General features: G+C 33.8%; 1 protein-coding gene and 1 long non-coding RNA gene across 8 annotated transcripts; one reads left to right on the forward strand and one right to left on the reverse strand.

Annotated features, from left to right (window-relative positions):
* Positions 1 to 2,553: 2,553 nt before the first annotated feature.
* Positions 2,554 to 15,809, reverse strand: LOC107901725 (probable ubiquitin-conjugating enzyme E2 24). 7 transcript variants are annotated; one of them, XM_041095835.1, is made up of 14 exons: positions 15,425 to 15,809; positions 15,248 to 15,318; positions 14,429 to 14,813; positions 14,208 to 14,319; positions 8,535 to 8,690; positions 7,033 to 7,900; positions 6,778 to 6,876; positions 5,217 to 6,661; positions 4,843 to 4,980; positions 4,241 to 4,675; positions 4,080 to 4,143; positions 3,812 to 3,951; positions 3,241 to 3,552; positions 2,554 to 3,086 (listed from the first exon to the last, which is right to left on the reverse strand). In XM_041095835.1, the coding sequence occupies exons 8-14, from the start codon at positions 6,648 to 6,650 to the stop codon at positions 2,838 to 2,840; spliced, it is 2,772 nt and encodes a 923-aa protein (XP_040951769.1). In that variant the 5' UTR covers positions 6,651 to 6,661; positions 6,778 to 6,876; positions 7,033 to 7,900; positions 8,535 to 8,690; positions 14,208 to 14,319; positions 14,429 to 14,813; positions 15,248 to 15,318; positions 15,425 to 15,809; the 3' UTR covers positions 2,554 to 2,837. The 7 variants fall into 7 exon arrangements, with proteins under 7 accessions (XP_040951769.1, XP_040951764.1, XP_040951767.1 ...); XM_041095830.1 differs by having other exon boundaries at positions 14,903 to 15,318; XM_041095833.1 differs by lacking the exon at positions 15,248 to 15,318.
* Positions 9,922 to 11,073, forward strand: LOC121218524 (uncharacterized). Its single transcript, XR_005914844.1, has 2 exons — positions 9,922 to 10,649; positions 10,773 to 11,073. It is a non-coding gene; the product is annotated as an uncharacterized lncRNA (long non-coding RNA).
* Positions 15,810 to 18,318: the final 2,509 nt, after the last annotated feature.

The following is an 18,318-nucleotide window of genomic DNA, read 5'->3' on the forward strand; positions in this document are numbered from 1 at the left end:
TACTCGTGTAACTCTCTGACTTGGGTCACACGGCCAAGCCACAGGTCCGTGTGCCAGGCTGTGTACCCTTTTGAAATGGCCTCGCACGCCCATATGCTAGCCGTGTGTCTGGCCATGTGGACTCAAAATGTACCTTAAACAACAAGTTTACCATTCCCTACAAGCTTGGACAATAAGCAACTTAAAAATAATTCATTTAACCCAATTCAAAACACAATCAAACACATCCAAATCATATCAAACAAACATTCTAGGTGCCTAATCAATGTACCCTCATAGGTACCACAATTATATCATCATTTCATATCATTAAAACATCATTCAAATCATCATTTTAAATCATGCTTAATTCAATTTATTTTGCCTAATTCATGAACACTTAAACATTAACTTAATTTCATATGTTTATATATATACCAAACTAACATTATATTTGTATCATTTACAAACAATTCACAAAAAAACTATTATTTAGACACCCTAGGTACATGCCGACACATTTCAAAAAGATAAATGTTACCACGTTTGAGTTCGGGATCGTTGTTAGATGATGAATCGACGATCAAAATTAAGTACCTAACCTGTGCACGGAAAACAAAATCGTACGCTGAGTAAAACTCAGTGATATTTCTATAATCCGAATATTTAAAAACAAGATAATATAAGATGCACATTTTAGTTATAAGCACAATTGAATATTAAAAACCACATTTATTCATACAATGACATTAGTCATTCAATATTCAATTCATAAATACATCATTCATACCATATTCAGTTCTCATCATTTGCTATATAATAGCTTTTCACAATATGATACACATATCATTTAAACAACAATATTGTTCATTCCATATCCAATTCATGAATACACAATTCACATGTCTCAATCAATATTTCAATTCAATGTTCCGTTTTCATTTCACATACAATATCATCTAATATCAATCATAGTGTCATTTCAGTTAATTACCCCTATTAACACGACTCGTACTCGGATGGATACATGATCCAACTAAACACACCAGTTTGGCACCCAGTGCCTTATCGGATAATTCGAAGTAGTAAATTGACACCTAGCGTCTCATTAGTTAAACCGAAGTAAATTGGCACCCAGTGCCTCATCGAATAAATCCGAAGTAATAAATTGACACTCAGTGTCTCATCGACTCGAAATCGAAGAAATCTCTGAACTCCTCCAATCCTATGGCATGTCATCTTTATCCGACTCAGCCCGATAGAGTTAATAAGGTTCCAATTCACTTTTTAAATACAACCAATATTCATTTCAATTCAAATAATCAATATATTCAATATATATACCAATTCAATCCATTCAATCAACTTAAATTCAGTTCAATGACAAAGTGTCAAATACTCACCTCTACACTTACCATATGCATTAAATAAAAAATACAACAATTAATAACTAAGTTCAGATTATAGAAATACAAACCATAAATTTCGAGCTATTCCTCGTTGACTTTATCTTTCTCCTTTTTAGTCGAGGATTTCGGTACGACGTTAGCTACAAAATTAAAACAATTAAAATTCATCAATACAACACAATTTAATTTCATATTGAAAAATTCAATTTTTACTCAATATTTACCTAAATTTCAATTTAGTCCCTAAACTGAGACTAATTTTATTTCTTCACAATTAATCTTATATTTTCATACAAATTCCACTTTAAATTAAATTTAACTCCCTATTTTCACTTAAATACCTAAATTTTGAATTTTTCACAATTTAGTCCCTATTACTCAAAATTTACAATTTATTCTACAATTCAATCCTTTTTCATTTCTAACTTAAAAATCTCAAATTAAACCCTAATATTGAAATTATTCAACATTAACAACACTTAAAAACTCAATAATTTCTAAAATTTCAGCATAGGTCAAGTAGTATTTAACAACGAGATTCCAAAAATATAAAAATTACAAGAAAAAGAGACTAAATTAACTAACCAATTGAACTTGGAAACTTTAAACCCTAACCTTGTCTTTCTTCTTTCTTCCTTTCCCTTTTTTCTTTTCTTTCCTTTCTGTTTCGTTTTAGCTTCTTTCTTTCTCTTTTTCTTATTTTGTTTTATTATAATTTTATAATATATATACTTAATTCTTAAGGTTTATATTATAATATACATATTTTAACTTAAATTTTATAATAATATTACACCTTATACTGCCTCATTTAAAGGACAATGCATAATTGCTTCTTTAGTCCTCTTTAATTTTTTTCTTTAATCTATAATTCAACTTTCACTCTTTATGCAATTTAGTCATTATACCTAATTACTCTTAATTCATGCAAATTCACCTAGCAAAACTTAATTAACTACCCAACTAACTTCGTAAATATTTTTAAAAAATATTTACGAGTCCTATTTATGAAAACGAAATCCCGTAAATGTATTTTCTGACACCTGCGACTATCGGGTCATCACAAATTCGATTTTTGTTATAAAAAAACCGAACCAACTAAATGCACACCCCTTCCACCAACTAGAAACTTAAACATAATAAGTAGGGATTCGGAAACTCAAAATGAATTATCAAAGCGCAACCGATCCAACCATTACTTCTTATTAATCTTATTGTCTGCAAAACAATAGTTTCCTACAGTCACAGCACAAGCCTGTAAAGCATAGCTTCCGACAGTTATAAACAAGAAAACATTGCCATCTTTCAGCAAAGCACACCCCAATATGATACATAACTTCCCTTTTAAAGGGATCTCCGTTCAGTTCTGGTGAGGAATATTATACAAAGCTATTCACATTCTAGCAATTCCGGGTATCGTTTTCACATACTAGTGCCTCGGCAGTGCTTTCACTTCTCCACCCCACGGAATTCACTGTAATTGGTTCCCTGATCAGAAAATGCATCCACAAGCTTTGGGAAAAGCTTGGCTAGCATGATTTTGAACCCAGTAGAACTTTCTTTAAGATTTACATTGTGCCCATTTTTGCCACATTCAAGAGCAAATCCTACAGGTGCTCCTTCCATGTATGCATTGCAAGCGGAGAGAATAGTTTTGGCACGTCTACTAAAGTGCTCCTTGACAAGTGCCTCAAAATGCTGCACCAGTAGAGCAACAGGCATTCAATCAAGAGATGGCATCAGTATTCCATGTAACATTTAGGTGGTAATCAAAGCTGATTATCATTAACTCCATCAATTCAACAAATGCAAATGATGGAGCAGGGAAATTGTTTAAAATGTGGAATTTTACCTTGGGTGGATGCCGGAGTATATAAAGCATAGACTGGCAGGTTACGAGGAAAGCATTTTCGTTGTAGCTCACCGAGTTTGTTTCCCCCTCGGCTCTTCCTAACTGTTTATCATATCCGGCCTCATTGAAGTATGGCTTCTCATTAAGCACAAGAGCCTGGAGTGACAGAAGAACTTGAAGAACTGTGGATTTTCCCGAATTCCATACTTCAGTTTCTGAACCTGCCCACGTATTTAGAAGGCTTAAACAAACCTTCCCTGATTCATATAAGTTGGGATTTAGGCGGAGGCCTCCTGAACGGTAGTGCACCAACTGCAAAATTTTGACAAACATAAAAACCACGATGTTCCATTTACATATATTAACATTTTCATAGTTGACATAAACACCCGTATTTTTTCAGGTATCAGTTTCTGCAGACCATGAATTCAATATTCTTAACTTTCTGGCATCTGAAGAGATATGAATCAAAAAGGGTAGTATTTTCTTGGCATTATAAACACATTCAAAAAGCAGCAACTACTAGCCAATTGATTCTTTAAATAGTAACCAAGATGGAAGTAGAACTTACTGGTGGTTCATATGGGTAGTCAGAAGGAAGAGAAATGTCAAAAAAGAACAACCCGTCATGGTAGGGTGTGCCAGGAGCACCAACAAGGGCTGCTCGTAGTAAATTGATCCTTTCCTCGCATACACGGACATAGATGGTTTCTGCACAGGCCAAACATAGTCTCATGAGAAAATAGCAACTGCCTTCAAAATTTAAACAATGGTAACCAACAAAATGAAGGCAGAGTTAACACTTTAAATCATTATGAAGAGTAAGATAAAGTGCTAACCAGGAAGGTTTTTCTCTAGAATACTCCATTCTTGCTGAACCTTCTTCAACCAACTTCTTTTCACCTAGATATAGGCACAATGATAAAAACTAAAATGATTATCTGGATTGTTGGAGCAACTCAAATGGTATGTTTAGGAGTCATTTAATCATATTTCGAACCTGAGACACAGCCAACACCTTACTTTCACCGAGAAAGTGATGATCTGAACAATCACTAACCATATCAAACTGCCTGAATTGATCTGAAGTTTCAACTGGTTTAGGCATCATAATAACTTTGTTTTCTTCAATCTCTTCAACTTCCTGTCTTATGTTTGTCATTTCAAATATCTGCAACTCACTCATATCTTGTTCAGCACAGTGATGGCAAGTTTCAGCCACCTCTTTCTCAAGGAGAATGTCATATTCTTTTGCATTCCGAGAAATACAACCAGATGGGTCTTGGCTTATCAGTGAATTGGGACCAAGAGATCCAAGAATGCTAGAAGCAATGCTTGTAAAATATCCAATAGCAGCTTGAGGACAGAAGAAAGAAGTAGGTACCAATGAGAATTTCTCACCACTTTCAATAGCACTGTTGAAATTCAACAACTCCTGCGAATCAAATCAAAGTGTTTACTTAGTTTAGTAAGGGACATAGTACAAGAGTTTTCATGTATTTGGGTGTACATCCACAAACAATAAATGTGAACATACAGATTGACAGAAAACTTGAGCTCAAAAAATGCAAATGAAAATGAGGGAGAGAAAGTTGGATTTACCTTTCCTTTGTGGCTATCAGACTGCTTCTCATCCACAAACATCTCTTGATTATAAGCCTCAGTATTTTCTTCAAAGAGAACAGGAGTTGTTGCTGAATCTTCATATTTATCAATACGGTAAATTTCATATGGTGCAACCTGTGACAAAGTTTATCGACAAATCCAAAGGATGATAGATCAGCGACCGCTAATCGATGAGCTAAAACTAGAATACAGTCAACATAAATGAGTTTCAAGTCCATGGATTCAGATGAAAGATTTAATACTAAATTCAAACTGCAGCATCTGAATCCTGAAACTAGGAATATCATCTTAATTTTAAATATGTATGCATATAATTTAAATAATGGAATAAGGATGAATAAGATTCAAACCTTTGTTGTAATACCAGAAGCCCACTTCACCTCCACATCACCTTCATTAAACCCAGTTACAATGCCGATACAGGATAGACAATATGTACTGGGATCCTTGTAATGATCCAGATTCAAGTTTCTGCCTTTCGAAACAGCTTCTGTGCCAAAACCATTTTCAGGGATTTTGATACATTTATCAGCTTGATCACCATACTGGTTCTGAACCACCTTCTTGAACACGATATCCCCAAAACAGTAAGAGTAGTCTGGGTGCTCAACAAGTTCATAAGCACTAGCAGTTTCCTCCACCGGCTTCCCATCAAAACCATTTATTTGATTCACAGCTATAGTTCTCCACTGTACCTTAACTGTGCGTTCGTTTGCATCCATACCACACACCACACCCCATCTTTGACTATTGCCTATGGTTCCCTTTTCCAGGACAAATTGATGAGGCCAAAATTCGTGCGTATTCGTGATGCCGACAGGAAGTAAAGTCTGTGAATCTAATCCTAAACCACAAGTACCATCTTGCCACACAACATCAACCATGGTCCTTGTCTTAATGATGGTAAAGATCTCTTCCAATCTTGAATCTGGGTTTCCACTTTTAAATCCTTTATCTTGTTTCCACGAATCCCTAGTTATATGCTGAGTTGATGCGTGGAGAACCTCTTCAGTAGTCCCCCTGAAGTCAGCCGAGAAAAGCATACACCAGTCACCAAGCTGCCAATTTGCATGAGAAAAACATGACAACAAAGTCAAGTCTTTTGCCTTTTGCAAACAAGGAGGAGAGGCACTCGATTCATGATCAACGTGAACACAGGAAATCCAATCAACATAGACAAAACCCACATCCACACCTGAAATGGTTCCTTCGTCCTGATTTCCCCTCCAGGTACCACATAACCATCTAGTTGACCTAGAAACATTTGAAGGCACAACCCTTACTCTTTGTCCTGGATAATATCGACATTGTGGGTCATCAATTAAGTTGGGAGAAACAGGCACAAGCTTCTCATGATCCACAGCAGTGACCTCACACTTAGATCCATCATCAAAGATGATAGAGACACAATCAACCAGCTTAACCACCTGTCCTATCCAATTTGCATTAACCACAATATCTCCAACTGAAATGGAATGGAGCTTCGAAAGTTGTTTTGAATTTATATTTTTTACAATTTTCCCATGAACATTCTCAAGATTCACAAACATGTTTATTTTGGTTACTCTGCCCATCTGCCCACATGGATCTGTTATAGAGCGGACAATGTCCCCATGAAGAAATCCCCTCTCAAATGAGAGGAACTCATCTATTTTACCAATACTTTCCTCCAGACTCGACAGAATGGTACAAGCCTGACCGCCATACAGAAAGTCAACTTCTTCGTGTTCACTACTGCCGCTTTCACTAAAACTTTCCCAGTCCGAATCAGTGAGAAAATCCATTGTTTCAGCACCTATGACAAAATGTATTTTAAATTTAGTGGAACATAAATAACATATGAAGAGAGTTATAATTTAGCAGAAGAGAGAGAAAAAGATGCAGTTAAGCACTTTCAGGCAAGATTCTGACCTCAGTAATAAAAAATATAATGTCTGATTTAACTTTTGCTTTCAAAGTTTTGCTATCTTGAAGAGCAGGATCTTTAGTAGAACAAGATAGCACATGCACCTGCAGCATGCATGGAAGTTTTAGTTTAAAACAGATATGCAATGTGAAACAAATCATTAAGTATTTCACCTAATTACAGCAACTGAACTGTTAGTTGATTTTTTTGTACTAATACTATAACGAAATAGAAAAAGAAAAAAGAGTAAAGATATATACCAGTAACTCCACTCCTGTCTGAGAAAATAGAAGCTTCCAAGATATGCTGGTCCCACTTAATCTTAAGCTCTCAAATCATAATAGATATTGTGATAAAGTTGGTAAGTCAATAGTCAATCCTGAAGGAGGATACATCCAAGGATTTTTATTTTTTTATTTTTGCTAAGGCAATACAGCCAAGGATATAACTAAAATTTTCAGTTGCGAATTGCGGGGTATTTATCTTCCAGTTGATCCAACTGTTTGAAAGAGATAGTGAGTAAAATATCCTGAAGAGGATATTTTGACTCTAATGCCAAAGGAGATTTGCCCGAAAGGGACGAAGGAGCCAACGAAGGACTCTAATGCCAAAGGAGATTTGCCGAAATGGACAAAGTTTATACTGGAAGAAACTTCCAAAGAAGATTCCTCACAGAGGTAATAGGAGTTAAACTTGGCAGGTGCCTTATTTGAAGCCGAGAGTTGATTTACTAGTATGAAAGAAGATCCCTCCAGAAAGAGCTGCAAATGATGATAATAAACACTGTTCTAGTAAATTCACCTGACTGACGTGAACTGTAGAAATTTTTGCCAAAGAAGATTTGCCACCGAAGCTTAAACTTCACGAATCTGAAAGACTTGTTTGTTTCTAACAAAATCAATGATGCTATGCACCAGATTATAAAGCTGAAGTTTCTGTTTCTTTTTTCCCTACAACACAACAGGATCTGTCTCATAAAGAGTTGGACTAAAGTGGATGAACAGATCAGCCTCGTTCAACCAAGACAACCAACTGTGGAAAGTTGCCTATCAAGAAATTTATCTGAAAGATGGCTTTTCCTTGTCGAAACTCACAACTCCTCTAAGCCATTTAAGATTTCCATGAAACCTTCACGATAACAACAATAACCACTCCTAAGATTCTTTGATATAAAGGAATTATAAAAGAAGCATCATTCAGTTCCAATAATCACATATTTATCTTTTCATGAAAGAACAAAGGTTCTTGTCTTAATACAAGACACACAAGAGATTAATAACAACATACAAAGGTGGACTGAAGAGACAATTAAATCTTATTACAGTTTACATAAAAAGGAATAGCAATTATACCTACGTATAATATTCATCACTGAGATGGACTAATTCATTAAAAGAAATATAATTTCGGACATTATTACGGCCTAATTAAAATCTTCGAAAAAACTTTAGAAAGTATTCAACATGCTCTATCCTTCAATTACATTATTCAATAAAAATCCCATTTATTTTCCAAGTTCGCTAATTTAACGAAGTTTTCTTTGCATACAAATTTAAAAATCCAAAATTCAAATAAAAACATATATATTCGTCAAATAAAATATAAACCTAAACAAGAAGCTCGAATTCAAAAAAGAAAATTCCAGTTCTAAGAGATATACAAGCTTTCTATAAAAGACAAAAATCCAAGAAACAAACAGATTGAAAGAGTTACCATTACGAAGGAAAGAAAATAAAATAATAAAAAAATTAGAAAAACTTACCGTTTGCCGCTTCTAAATACGAGTAGAGCCATGAACCCGAATGAAAGAAACGCGACAAATCATACACCGATACAGCCAGTCAACTCAAACTCAGAAAACGACTTCTAATTTTCTTTTTCTCTCTCGACTGTCTTTCCTCGCCGTATCTTTCTCTTTCTAACAGGTCCAAACAATATAAACAGAAATGTAAAATTAAAAAAAAAAAGAGACTAAGAAATTCAGAGAGGTTCGTCTTCTCTCTGAATACCAACAATCAGGACGCCATTAAGGAAGCTGGACAACATATTGGAATACAGTAACAAACAGTAACAGTCCCTTCTCTTTCCCTCTCAAAAACGCGTTTAGGGGTTTTCGTTGGAAAGAGCTATGGAAGGTTGAAGGAAAAAGTTTTAATGGTGCTTTGCTTTGCCCATTCATTCCACATTCGAAGGAGAAAACATTTTGGTTTATTATTTATGGAAATTAATACAGAAAAAAAGAAAAGAAAAGAGAATATACAGTGGAATCTGGATTATGCCGTACTTTCGCACAACCAAATCTTAGTTATAATATAAAATGACAATGCTGCCCCTTGTGTTTCTCATTTCACAATCAACCCCTTGTAACCCATTAATTATTTCCTAGTGCTTACGTGGTGGCAGCTGGCAAGTGGCAACACGAAAAACCTGCCAGTCTCTCTCTCCCATTTTCTTCCTAATTACATAGTATATTGGAAGTAACCTTAAAATATCGTTGTTATTATTTTAGTTATTTTAAAATATTACTATTGTTAAAAAACTTGATTAAAATAATTATAGAAAAGAAAAAAATTCTTTTTATTCCCTTTAAAAATTTTCAAGTTAATCTAATAACTCATTAAAATATGCTAAATCTAGTTTTTGATATACTTTCGTCACTATCTTCCCTCCACTATCACCTTAATTTTCTCCTCCGATCTAGACACTGATGTAAATTTCTTAATTCCTATGTTTTCCCATTTATTTATTTCCCAACTAAATAGTTTAGTTGTACCATTTTTTTTCAAATGCACCATGATTTATAAAAAGATCATAACTTTTCATCGAGAAACTATATGTATTAAGGTTTTCTTTTTTAAATACAAAGCCTTCTGTTAACCCAAACATTGAAACCCCACAATAGTTGCATTCCAATTAAATCAAACCAAAAAGTTAAAAAAGTAATAATATGCACAACTTTTTGTTAACTCGAACACTAAAACCATGATGAATTTTTTTTGTTCAAGTGAAAGACGATGGAGCGGAGACGGCGACAATGTCATAGAGGGCAGAGCTATAGTAAATCGATGTATTTTTCTTTGCCTAAACATAAAAATTTAAAACTTTGTGGGTATAGCAATGGTGTTAACTGGAATTTTGTAAATGTTAAAATGATTAAAAGAACTGTTTTTTTTTTCTATAAGTCCAATCAACAATCCATTAAGGGTTTAATGGTTGAGTACCATTTTGGTAAATTTTTCTAACAGTAGTGATAAAAAAAATTTTAAAGTGGTCAAAATAGAAATGACATTATTTTAGGGTGATTTCAAGTGTAGTTTACCCTAGTTTTTAAATTGAAAATTTCTATTTTATTTTATAAAAAATATTATTAAATTATTTAAAAATCATAAATTAGTCTATTTTTATTACAGATTTTATACTTTATTATATTAAATATGTTATTCTTTTAAGTATTAAATCTTTTAAAAAATCTCTGCTATCTAGCATGTTCTATCGGCTCTCATCATAGCACGTTTTTTCTAGTTTTTCATTTGGGGTTCTTTTAGGGTTTTTCCTTGAAAGTTTCGCTTGATCTAGGTTTGTGGCTTAGATCATGTTTTGTTAATAAAAACTTAACTGGGTTTTTTTTTCATTTTTATTGTTGGGGGTGTTTTTTTAGAGTTCTATTGATTGTTTGACGCAACTGTAATGGAGGACCGAATGGCTAGGTTATGTATTTCTGATGGAAAGGAAGAGGAAGTCATGCAATTTGGGGGGTTGTCAGGGGGAACAAATAGGTTGTACGATTGTTGCTTGGTTGGAACTTTTCTTACGGCAAGCGTGGTTCAGTTTCAAGCCATGCGTAATATGCTTGCAAATTTGTGGCATCCTATAGCGGGTATTGAAATTTCAAATTTAGGGGCCAAGCGATTTTTATTTCGTTTTTTTCATAGGTTGATATTGAAAGAGTGATTAAAAGGGCCCTTTGGACCTTTAATAATCATTTGTTGATTTTTCATAGGATGCAAGATATGGAGGACCCGATGATAGTTCCATTATTCTATGTGCTTTTTTAGGTTCAAGTACGTGATTTGCCTCCAGGGTTTTATTTTAAGGCAGTGGCTAAACAGTTGGGTGACTTTATTAGAGAATTTGTCGAATATGATTGTAATCAATTAAAAGGGGGAACCCAGGTTTTTATACACATGAGAGTTATTATTGATGTATGTTCCCCTTTATGAAGAAGGAAGAAGTTTTAGGTTTCCCTAATTGTTTCTCTTATGCTTGTTTTATGTATGAAAAGCTTACTCTATTTTGTTTCCTATGTGGCTATTTGGGACACAGTGATAGTTTTTGTTCGATCAGATCACGTATGGATGTTGAGGGATTGAAGTTAAAGTGGGATATATCTTTAAGGGTTTAGCCACCAAGTAGGGCAGTTGTGGGGGAGAGTATATGTCTTAGAAATAGCCAAGTTCAAGCTTTTGATTTGGAAATGTTCAACAATATGAATAGAGTTCTGAGGGTGAATTTGGATGGTAAAACAAAGGTGGTTTTTAGGAGCGAATGGGATTCAAAGGAGGGTCGGGCACAAGATCTGATGATTCATGATCTAGAGGAAATCTCAGTTGGAGCAATAGATGGAAAGAAGAGGCAAAAGAAGAATGTTTTCTTTGAAAAAGTTTCTAAGATTTCAGATTCTAAGAAGAAAGAAAGTAAGGGTTATCTAGCTTACCAAAAAACTTTATCGATGACCACTAAGGGGCAGGTCGACCGATAGCAATAAAAATAATGTGTTGGAATGTTCGTGGGTTGGGGAGCCCACGAGCAATAAGGAGGCTACAATAGGATTTGAAGCTTCACAATCCCCATGTTCTCTTCTTTATGGAGAAAAAATTAGACTCAATAATAATGGAAAAGGTGTGTCGGAGGGGTGGCTTTCTGAATGGCATTGACGTAGCAATAGAAGGTACGATGGGGGGTTTAATTTTAGGGTGGAAATCTGATATTAATGTTTCTTTGAGAAGTTATTCTAGCAATTATGTGGATATGGTTTTGAAAGGACCTGAAGATGAAGTACATTGGAGGTTGACCGATTTTTATGGTTTGCCAGATTTGAGATATCGTGATGATTCTTGATGCCTTCTTCGCTATTTGGGGCGTGATCAAAGCTTGCTATGGTTGGTTTGTGGGGATTTCAATTAGATCCTCTATTCTTTTGAGAAGAAATGGGGGTTAGAAGAGATGATAGGAGGATGGATGATTTTCAAAAGGTTCTTTGGGATTATCATTTAGCGGATTTGGGTTTTGATGGGCCATGGTTTACTTGGGAGAGGGGAAATTTTGAGCATAATAATATTAGGGAAAGGTTGGATAGAGGCGTACAACTTCGGCATGGTGGGAAAAATCCCAAATTTTATTGTGCGACATTTGCCTCATTCCTTTTTTGACCATTGTCCACTGTTGATTCAAACAGATAAGGGTAAGAGGCATTCTAAATGTTTTGGTTTTCGCTTTGAGGCTTCCTAGATGCTTGAAAAGTCATGTGAGGTTGAGGTTAGCAGGCTTTGGAAAGGTAGTAGTAGTATGGTGCCTCAATGCCTTAAGAGGATGGGTTTTGGTTTCAAGAGGTAGACGACTAGGCTTCGGAGTAAGAAGGGGGATAGGAGGGGATATTTAACTAAAAGAATAGAGGAGCTTACTGTGGGGAATGGAGATGATGATAACATTCTGGAATTGCTAAACAGTAGAATTGATCTAAATCTAGAGTTGAAAAATGAAGAGTTGTATTGGGAGCAAAGGGCATGTGTTAATTGGCTTTAAAAAGGTGACCAAAATACAAGTTTTTCCACTGTTATACGGCTCAAAAAAATGTATGAATAAGGTGAAAAGTTTTGATAGGGGCGATGGGCAATTCATGAGTGATGAAGGAGTGGTAAAAAATATTGTGAAGAATTATTTTATGGATCTATTTACGTCTTAGGGTTCAAGCAATGCTGACTATATATTGAAAGAGGTGAATAGATGCATAATGGAGGAGATGAATTAATGTCTCATGGCTCGTTATGAGAGGGATGAGATCTTTAATGCTGTTAAGGAAATGGCGCGCGTGAAAGCTTTTGGTCTCGATAGTTTTCCTACGCTATTTTTTAAAACTTATTTGCACATAATGGGATATGATGTGGGAACTTTTTGTCTTGAGGTGCTCAATGGCGGTATGTCTTTTGATGATATTAATTATACTCACATTTTTTTTATTCTGAAAAATTCAAACCCAAATAGTATGAAGTATTTTCACCCTATTAATTTAAGCTCAGTTCTGTAAAAGATTATCTCCAAAATTGTGGTTAACCGTTTTCAAAAGGTGTTTAATTGGTGTATTAATAAAGTGTAAAGCACTTTTGTCCCTGGTAGATTAATCATAGATAATATTTCACTTGCTTATGAAATTTTAGAAGTTCTTAAGCAGAAAAGATATGGGAAAAGGGTTAGTCCGCACTCAAGTTAGATATGAGCAAAGCATGTGATAGGGTGGAATGGGGTTTTTTGAAATAGATGGTTTTGATGTTGGGTTTTGCGGAAGGTTGGGTGGACTTTATTTATAATTGTGTAAGTATTGTTTCCTATTCTCTAATTATAAATGGAGAGGTAGGTGATAAGTTTTCCCCGAGAAGGGGGGCTTCGTCAGGGGGCCCATTAAGCCCATATTTGTTCCTAATTTACAGTAAGGGGCTTTCTTCCTTGATGTGTATGGCTAGTCTAGATTGTTTGGTAGAGGGTACAAAAATTTGTAGGGTAACCCTAGTGGTTTCTCACCTTTTATTTGCTAATGATTGTATACTCTTCGGAGGGCTATAGTAAGGGAAGCTATGAATTTGAAAGGGATCCTAAAGGAGTATGGGGAGGCTTCGGGTCAGTGTGTGAATTACGATAAATTTTCCATATATTTTAGCTCAAATGTTAGAGAAGAATATAACAGGAAATTTCAAGAAGTTTGGGGGTTCTGGTTTCTGTTGATTCTGAGAGATATTTGGGCTTACCGAATATGATTGGCCGAAGTAGAAAGAAAGCATTCCAGGGGCTAAAGGATAGCATGATAAGTTGCATAAACAGTTGGTGTGTAAGACCATTGTCCCAAGGAGGAAAAGAAGTGTTTATAGAAAGTGTTCTTCAGGCTATTCCCCTCACTATGTAGGGAGTTAGAGCAAGTTATCTCTCAATATTGGTGGCAGAAATTTGGGGGTAAACGAGGAATCCATTAGTGTGAATGGTCAAAATGTGTACTTCAAAGGATTATGGAGGCATGGGTTTTCACAATCTTAGTCAATTTAATATTGCCCTACTTTCCAAACAGGGATGGCATTTAATTAATTATTAGAGTTCATTATTAACTAGATCGTTGAAGGCAAAGTCTTTTTCGAATATAGATTTTTTTAGAGGTGGTCTTGGAGCTTACCATTCATATACTTGGAAAAACATCTGGTCTACAAAGGGTTTGCTTCTGAAAAGATTGGATTGGCAGGTTGGTACAGAGAATAGTATTAACATCTGGGATGATATTTGGGTCCCTGGTTTGCAAACAAAGAAAATTTAGATGCTTGAGTCTAATAGCCCTTACAGGACAATTTTTGAATTGATATTACAGCAAGATAGAAGATGGAATGTGGAGCTAATTACTAGTTGTTTTGATTTAGAGATAGCGATGAGAATTCTGTGTATTCCTCTAGGTTCGCAGGTGCAAGAAGACGCAGTGGTTTAGCGCATGGAATCCTCCGGTGAGTATACTGTTCGAAGTGGGTACAAGGTTTTATAAGATGGTGATGAGCCAAATTCCAATGAAAAGGAGATTTGTTACAATTTTTTTTACAAAAAGATGAACTTAAAATTGCCAGAAAAAGTTAAAATTACAATCTGGCGAATATTCCATAATCTAATCCCTAATATGCATAATCTATACAATAAAAGATTGGCTGGTGAAGAAACATGACCAAAATGTATGCGGGGTGTTGAAAGCCTGGAGCACGGATTCAGCGACTGTCCTTTTGCTGCTGAGCTTTGGAACCTATTGGAGATCAGATGGAAGGGTGAGAGGTGGAACTTATGTTTTTAGGATTGGTTACAGAAACTATTTAATGTTTCAACGAAGAGTACCTATAAACAGATTGTGTGTGCGGTTTGGTTTCTCTAGTCAGCAAGGAACAAGTGGATCTATGACAAAGTGTTCATCTCGGCAAAACAAATGGTAAGTCAGATATTATCCTATTTACTTGAGCTAAATGAGATGGAGGAAAGATTAACTGTTTCAAAAGTGGGGTGTAATGGGTGAAGATCGCCAAAGGCTCATTTCTTGAAAATTAATTTTGATGTAGCTTTTAAGGCTCACATCGCAAAATCATATTCGGGGTTAGTTATTAAAGACGACAGATCTAGAATAATAGGTACAAGGGTGATTTTAAATGAGTATGTACTATCTGTTTTCGTGGCTGAAGCCCTTACATGCCTTCAGGCTGTCAAGTTGGGAGTGGAGATGGGTTTGAGAGAAGTGGTTATTGAAGGTGACTCCTTAACTGTGATCAAGAAAGCTAAATCAGGCCCTATGGATAGATCGGAAATATGGACCTTTATTCAAGACATAAAAATTGAGCAGAGAAAGTTTAGGGAGGTCTAGTTTACCTTCGTTCCTTGATCAACAAATGGATCTACTCATGCTCTTTCAAAGGAAAGATGTATAAGGGGCGAAATTCTGAACTTGGACGGCAAGATCTGGTGGTGATAGTGACTCTAGAGGCTCGGGACGATCTTGTGAGATGTGTTGAAAGAGAGGATGAAGTTGATGGATTATAGTTCTGAAATGACTTAATGAGTTTGGTGCGCAAGAAATGGAAAGTTGCAGAAGGAAATGAATGGATTCTACTTTAGGAGCGTGGGATGAATGGAAAATTGATGTTTTCCAAGGGATAATAATGGAGCGCTTCTATCTGCTGGAGTTCCCCAAGGGATTTTCACGTGATTTGTTTAATAGAGGTGGGCTCATTTCTGTGTTGGGGGTATTAATTGTTTTTTTCCTTTATTTTTTTAGGTGGTTTTATGTATTCATTTTCAAACTATTTCTTTATTTTAATAAATATCCTAGCTGGAAGTTATTCAAAAAAAAAAGTATTAAATCTTTTAATTTGCCGATTAAGTTTTAGTTTAGTTGATATTAATATTATTTTCAGTACAAAAAAATGTGGGTTCAAGCACAATGAAACATGTTTATCCTCCTATTTAAGGGTTGGAGAAGAGTTTGGGTATTTAAGCATTGTATAAAAAAATCTTTTAATTTATGTTAAGAAACTTCTTTTATTTTAAATAAAATATTTATTTATATTAGATATTTACCTAATACGAAAATAAAAAATAATAATGACTTATTTCATTGAAGTAGAAATATAAATAGTTAAAGGTATTTTTTTTATTTTAACTTTAAATTATTAATGATTTATAAATATTTGAAATTTGTAATTATAGACAATATTAGTTTTTTATCTATATGATATATGGTGTAGTTGTATATATCAGTTAAAATATATTAAATTTTTAGTAATTTTTAAAATTTAATTAATAATGTAAAAAATGTAACATTTATTTCAAAAAATTATTTTTATTTTTACAATTTTTTTAATTTTTAAATAATTTTTTTTACATCCGGTAAAAATATTGTAAAAATCTATTTTAATATTGTATATTATAATTTTTTTAAAATTTAAATAGTGTATAAATTTTTTTAAAGTTTGTAATAATAAAAATATATTTAGAAAATTGTGGTTATTTAATTGTTTATGAGAACAAAACTTGAAAGAAAAAAATATTTATCGTTGTTATAAAATAAATAGACAAAGAGTAAAGAACAAAGAAAATATGGGAAGCAATAGAGAATGCATTTTATTGATCAATGGGGATATTTACAAAGCTTCTCCAAAGTCTCTATTTATAGGCATAAGAAGTATAAATGAAGTAGAGATCTACTTCTAATAACTATTAGAATTTAAAGTATATCAAAACTTATCTTGATCTTAATGGACATCCACTTAATAAGATATTCATAACACTCCCCCTTGGATGTCCATTGGTAGATAATGTGCCTCGTTAAAACCTTACTAAGATAAAAACCCTGTGGGAAAAAAAATTCCTAGTGAAAGAAAAAGAGTAGACATATCTATAATATGAATAATATGCAGCCTCATTAAAAACCTTACCAGTAAAATCTAATGGGACAAAACCTCGGTTAAGGGAAAAAAAGTACAACGCGGATTTACTCCCCCTCATGAAAACATCACATACTTTCTCATATTTTACATATTCAATCTTGAATACTAGTCTTTCAAATGACTATTTGAATGCATTTACTAAGCATTTATATCACCAGTCTTTTGAAAGTCATGAGTGAGGGAAAATTTTGGAGAAATATATTTTGATCTCTTCAGGAGTTTCAACAATAATCATAACAAATTTTAATCATGATTCTTCTATAAAAATACAAATAGGTATTTTGGATAATTTTATTATCCTCCTTCAACTACTATTTACCACATATGTTCAAATTATTTAAATTCATATAAATGAACAATTTCCCGAGAATTTCAATATGCTTCTACCATCCTAAATCCTTCAAGGATTTTAATATAAACTTTACTATATAGTGGTTCATAACAATTTGCAACAACAACCATTAGACACAAGTTAAAAATCTTTTATGAATTGTCAAAATAATATATCTAAAATTTATTGCATCCACCACAAAAGAATATTATATCTTTTCATAATCAATACCAGGACTTAGCAAAAAACTTCATATTTTTATTCTGCTTGTGCAAAACTACTTCATTTGCACCCTTATTGGCTTTATACCTTTAGATGTTTGTACTACTGGTCCAAAAACTCCACGAATTTAATTGTACTTGAGTTACGTCTTTCTAGTTTGATCAATTTATTCTATATCTATATTTCTCAATAGATTTATTCAAGATCCTCATTTTATTTCATTATTTAAATAATAATATTGTATGCAAGATCATTGTCAGCCACTTTTATTATTTAGTTCCACATTTTCTCGAATTGACATAATTTATCGAGATATCTTATTTTCATTATTTTAAAATTCTGTTTCAGGTACCTGAATCTCTTCTAGATTTTTACTTATTAGTTATGTCTTGGGTCTTTTTTGGAGCACCCGCCTTAACTATATAACCGTCTAGAAGAATTTTCATCTTTGGAACCGATCAGTCTATTATTTATTCTAATTGATTGTTCGACTGAGACTTTGATTCAAATTAAAATATTAACTTGGTTATTCTCATTAAGTTTGTAAATACATCTAATAGTTAACTTGTAATGAGTTATCCTTGTTGAACTTCTGGTTCAAATTACTCTCCCCTAACTCATTACAAGTTATTATTTCTCTTTCCCTAATGTTGGGAAATCTATTGAATCAAAATTCTAATCACAAATCATGTCATAATTGAATCTCCAATACATTAAAAATATCTAATAATACAAAGAGACTTGTAATTAATATATATTCCCAA

The sequence above is a fragment of the Gossypium hirsutum genome, chromosome D06 (genome assembly GCF_007990345.1).
Source record: "Gossypium hirsutum isolate 1008001.06 chromosome D06, Gossypium_hirsutum_v2.1, whole genome shotgun sequence".
Taxonomy (NCBI): domain Eukaryota; kingdom Viridiplantae; phylum Streptophyta; class Magnoliopsida; order Malvales; family Malvaceae; genus Gossypium; species Gossypium hirsutum.